At 51.0% G+C, this 2,688-nt stretch overlaps 2 protein-coding genes across 3 annotated transcripts; both read right to left on the bottom strand.

Moving 5' to 3' along the window:
• Window positions 1–87: 87 nt before the first annotated feature.
• CAOG_08360 lies at window positions 88–637 on the bottom strand (the record flags this gene model as incomplete). Of its 2 annotated transcripts, none has more annotated exons than XM_004340415.1 (2): window positions 88–402; window positions 545–637. In XM_004340415.1, 2 exons carry the CDS (start codon window positions 635–637, stop codon window positions 88–90), a joined length of 408 nt encoding a protein of 135 aa, XP_004340463.1. The 2 variants fall into 2 exon arrangements, with proteins under 2 accessions (XP_004340463.1, XP_011270961.1); XM_011272659.1 differs by having other exon boundaries at window positions 88–285.
• Window positions 638–688: 51 nt separating this feature from the next.
• CAOG_08359 (translin-associated protein X) lies at window positions 689–2,479 on the bottom strand. Its single transcript, XM_004340414.2, has 8 exons — window positions 2,431–2,479; window positions 2,244–2,326; window positions 2,087–2,166; window positions 1,878–1,997; window positions 1,610–1,742; window positions 1,379–1,520; window positions 1,211–1,297; window positions 689–1,110 (listed from the first exon to the last, which is right to left on the bottom strand). The coding sequence occupies exons 2-8, from the start codon at window positions 2,283–2,285 to the stop codon at window positions 962–964; spliced, it is 753 nt and encodes a 250-aa protein (XP_004340462.2). The 5' UTR covers window positions 2,286–2,326; window positions 2,431–2,479; the 3' UTR covers window positions 689–961.
• Window positions 2,480–2,688: the final 209 nt, after the last annotated feature.

Genomic DNA, 2,688 nt, shown 5'->3' with positions numbered 1-2,688 from the left:
TGTTTCGTCAATCTCCAAGTTGAACTTGCCACAGAAAAAGCAAGCAAGCACAGAGTCAAGTGCTCAGTATCCAAGCATCCAACAATCTCAGAAACGCCTCAGAGCAATGCGCACTCGACGACCTACCCAGACCTTGCGCTGCTTTTCTGCAGCTGGCGTTGTGACAGCTGTGCTTGAGCTTGCACCCAGCGATCCGCCGCGGGCAGCAGCAGCAGAGGGCGACGCCTTGGATTGGGAGCGCAGGAGCGTCTCGGCCAAGCGCGACTGGAGCACTGCATGAGCCGCCTGCCAGCCGCACCGCCACCACAGAAACGCAAAGCAAGTCACATCCACAATCAGACAAGCAATCCCATCGACAAAGAGTGTGGCAGTGATGGCACGGAGCGGCAAGTCAACTCGGCGCTGCGTCATCACAAAACGTTCGTCGTCGTTTCCATTGGGACGCTCGAGCGCAGCAGCCACAGCCACACGCATCAAACACACACACAAAACACTTCTTTCTGACAGACGGAGCAAAAACTCGCGCGAAGGGGGAAGAACTGACCTTCGAGCGGAAGGACTGAAGCACGTTCAGAACGCCGTCCGAGTCCTGCTGCTGTTGCTGCTGCGAAGAAGAACTACTCGGTTGCGGGTTCATTGAAAAAAAAAAAAAAAGAAGAAGAAGAAAGATGAAGAGTGAAAGGGGGAAAAAGAACAAGAGGGATGGATTCAAGAAAAGTAGTAACACAACAGTGCATTGTACATGTAGAAAATGGTAGAAGAGGCTTAGAGGATCTCGTTCTCGATTTCAAGCACCAAAAGTCCTGTACAGTAAATACAGTACGTTGCATGTTGTTTGATCAAGGAAAGTACTGGGCTTCGTTAAAGTGCGCAAGGAATAGAGCGGGATGCACATGAAAGAAAACCAGTCGCAGCAGCACAAGCTTGTGCTTCAATATCAACAACGACTCGCCTCGTCGTCTCAGTCGTCGTTCTGATTCCCGCCAGCACCACCGGCGTAGTCATCGCCGGGACCAGACGTCGTGGCAGAGGACGAGGACCAGAATTGAGCCGCTTGGGCCAGCATTTCCTTTGGAATTTCCGAGCCTCGTACCGTAATGTTGTAGCACACTGAAACCAAATCAGAACGAGCGTGTGCAGAGTTAGAAACAGAAGTCACTTTGCAAGCCAAAATTCGTCCCCCCCCCCCCTCACCGGAGCCCGCGCTTACCTTGCTCGATTTTCTCCAAACTAGACTGCATCACACGCAGCTTGGCAGGCAAGTCCCGGATTCCAGTGCCGGTGAGCAAAGAAAACACTAGAACGAACAAAAAACAAGTCAGTGAGTCGATATGCAAGCACCCGTGCTTAGAACGGCTTTTGGGGGAGGAGGACCAACCTTGGGTCAAGGTTCGCACGAAGGATCCAATAAGCATCGGTTCTTGCTGGTTGCCAGAGCCTACGCTAGCAATCGCAAAGCGCATAAGCTCGCCCGTCAAGTCCGTCACGCCAAGGAGGTAGTCGGTGATTGTGACGGGGAACTGGAATTTTCGGTAAATAGCAAAATATCAGCAGCAGTCAGCACTCGAAGACGAACAAACCGCACGCTCGCGCACAAGTCAATACCCACAGAAAGAGCCTCATCAAACAACAATTGTTCTTCAAGTTGCCGTTGCGTAATCAACGTGGCGGTGGCTAGGTAATGGACGAACGAGACTGCTTCAATGTATTCCTGCATGCCAGGCGAGTAAGCTCTTGCATATCTGCTCTCGAATCGAGATCGCGTCGAGTAAGCACTAAGTGAGCGTCAAGGTCACCAGCTTGCCGATCAAATCACTCTCATCCAACAAAAAACACGAAACGAAACGAACGAAAACAAAGCACGAACGCAAACTTGCAGAATGGGATTCTGGTCGACCAACTCGACCGCCATTGGCCGGATTTGATTCTGGCGGATATCCTCTAGTGTCTGCAGTGCCTGTGCCACAATCGCGTCTCGTTGCTTGGCATCGGTTGCGCTGTGCAATTTGAATCCACGCCTCTTTGGTCAGCGAGTCATTTAGCAGAATCTCTCCAATAATTTTATTGCTGCGTTGCGTTTGTTTACCGCTGAGCTGCGAATATGACACGCTTGCTTTGCACGGTGAGGTCTCTGCTCAGCTTGACGAGTCGTTCGTGGCGATCGTTCTAAGAATCCAAGTGAATCAGACTGAGGTTTTTGAGTGATGCCTTTCCGCTTCGCTGAGATTCGACTCGGCTTTTACCTTTGCGTCCATGGTCGCAGCAAACTGTCTGAATAGCGTCATGGTTGGCGTGTCGTTGGACGTGTCGACTGCGACTCGCTTGGCTGCTTTGGTCAAACAAGTCAAAGTCAGTGTCTTCCACTCTTCTCCCAAGCGTGGATGAACAGACAAACGAGATCTAAAACACTCTGAACAAGTCATCACTTGCAAGCGTCGCGTTGTCCGCCTTCAAACCGCCGCTTTGGCGCAGTCGCTGGAGCACCAGCAGCAGCAGCAGCAGCAGCAGCGGATTCGGTCTCCATCAGCGAGTGGTTTTTCAAGCAAAAGAAAAAAGGACTGATGAATGCAAGCAAAAAGAGTCCCAATATTGATCGATCTGTCATTTGGATGATGATGATGACGATGATGATGATGGCAAGAGTCATTCAACCGAGTGCTGGCTTTCTCATTCATAGCATAGCTTTTC

This window comes from Capsaspora owczarzaki (genome assembly GCF_000151315.2).
Source record: "Capsaspora owczarzaki ATCC 30864 unplaced genomic scaffold supercont2.66, whole genome shotgun sequence".
Lineage (NCBI taxonomy): Eukaryota > Filasterea > Ministeriida > Capsasporidae > Capsaspora > Capsaspora owczarzaki.
Note: the sequence above shows the minus strand (reverse complement) of the source record. Positions and strands in the feature narration are given on the sequence as shown.

Coding starts and splice junctions, on each gene's coding strand:
- CAOG_08359 (XM_004340414.2), bottom strand. CDS start 2,285: ATGACGCTATTCAGACAGTTTGCTGCGACCATGGACGCAAAG. Junction 2,167..2,243: donor CTGCGACCATGGACGCAAAG/GTAAAAGCCGAG, acceptor TTGGATTCTTAG/AACGATCGCCACGAACGACT. Junction 1,743..1,877: donor GTCGACCAGAATCCCATTCT/GCAAGTTTGCGT, acceptor ATTCGAGAGCAG/ATATGCAAGAGCTTACTCGC.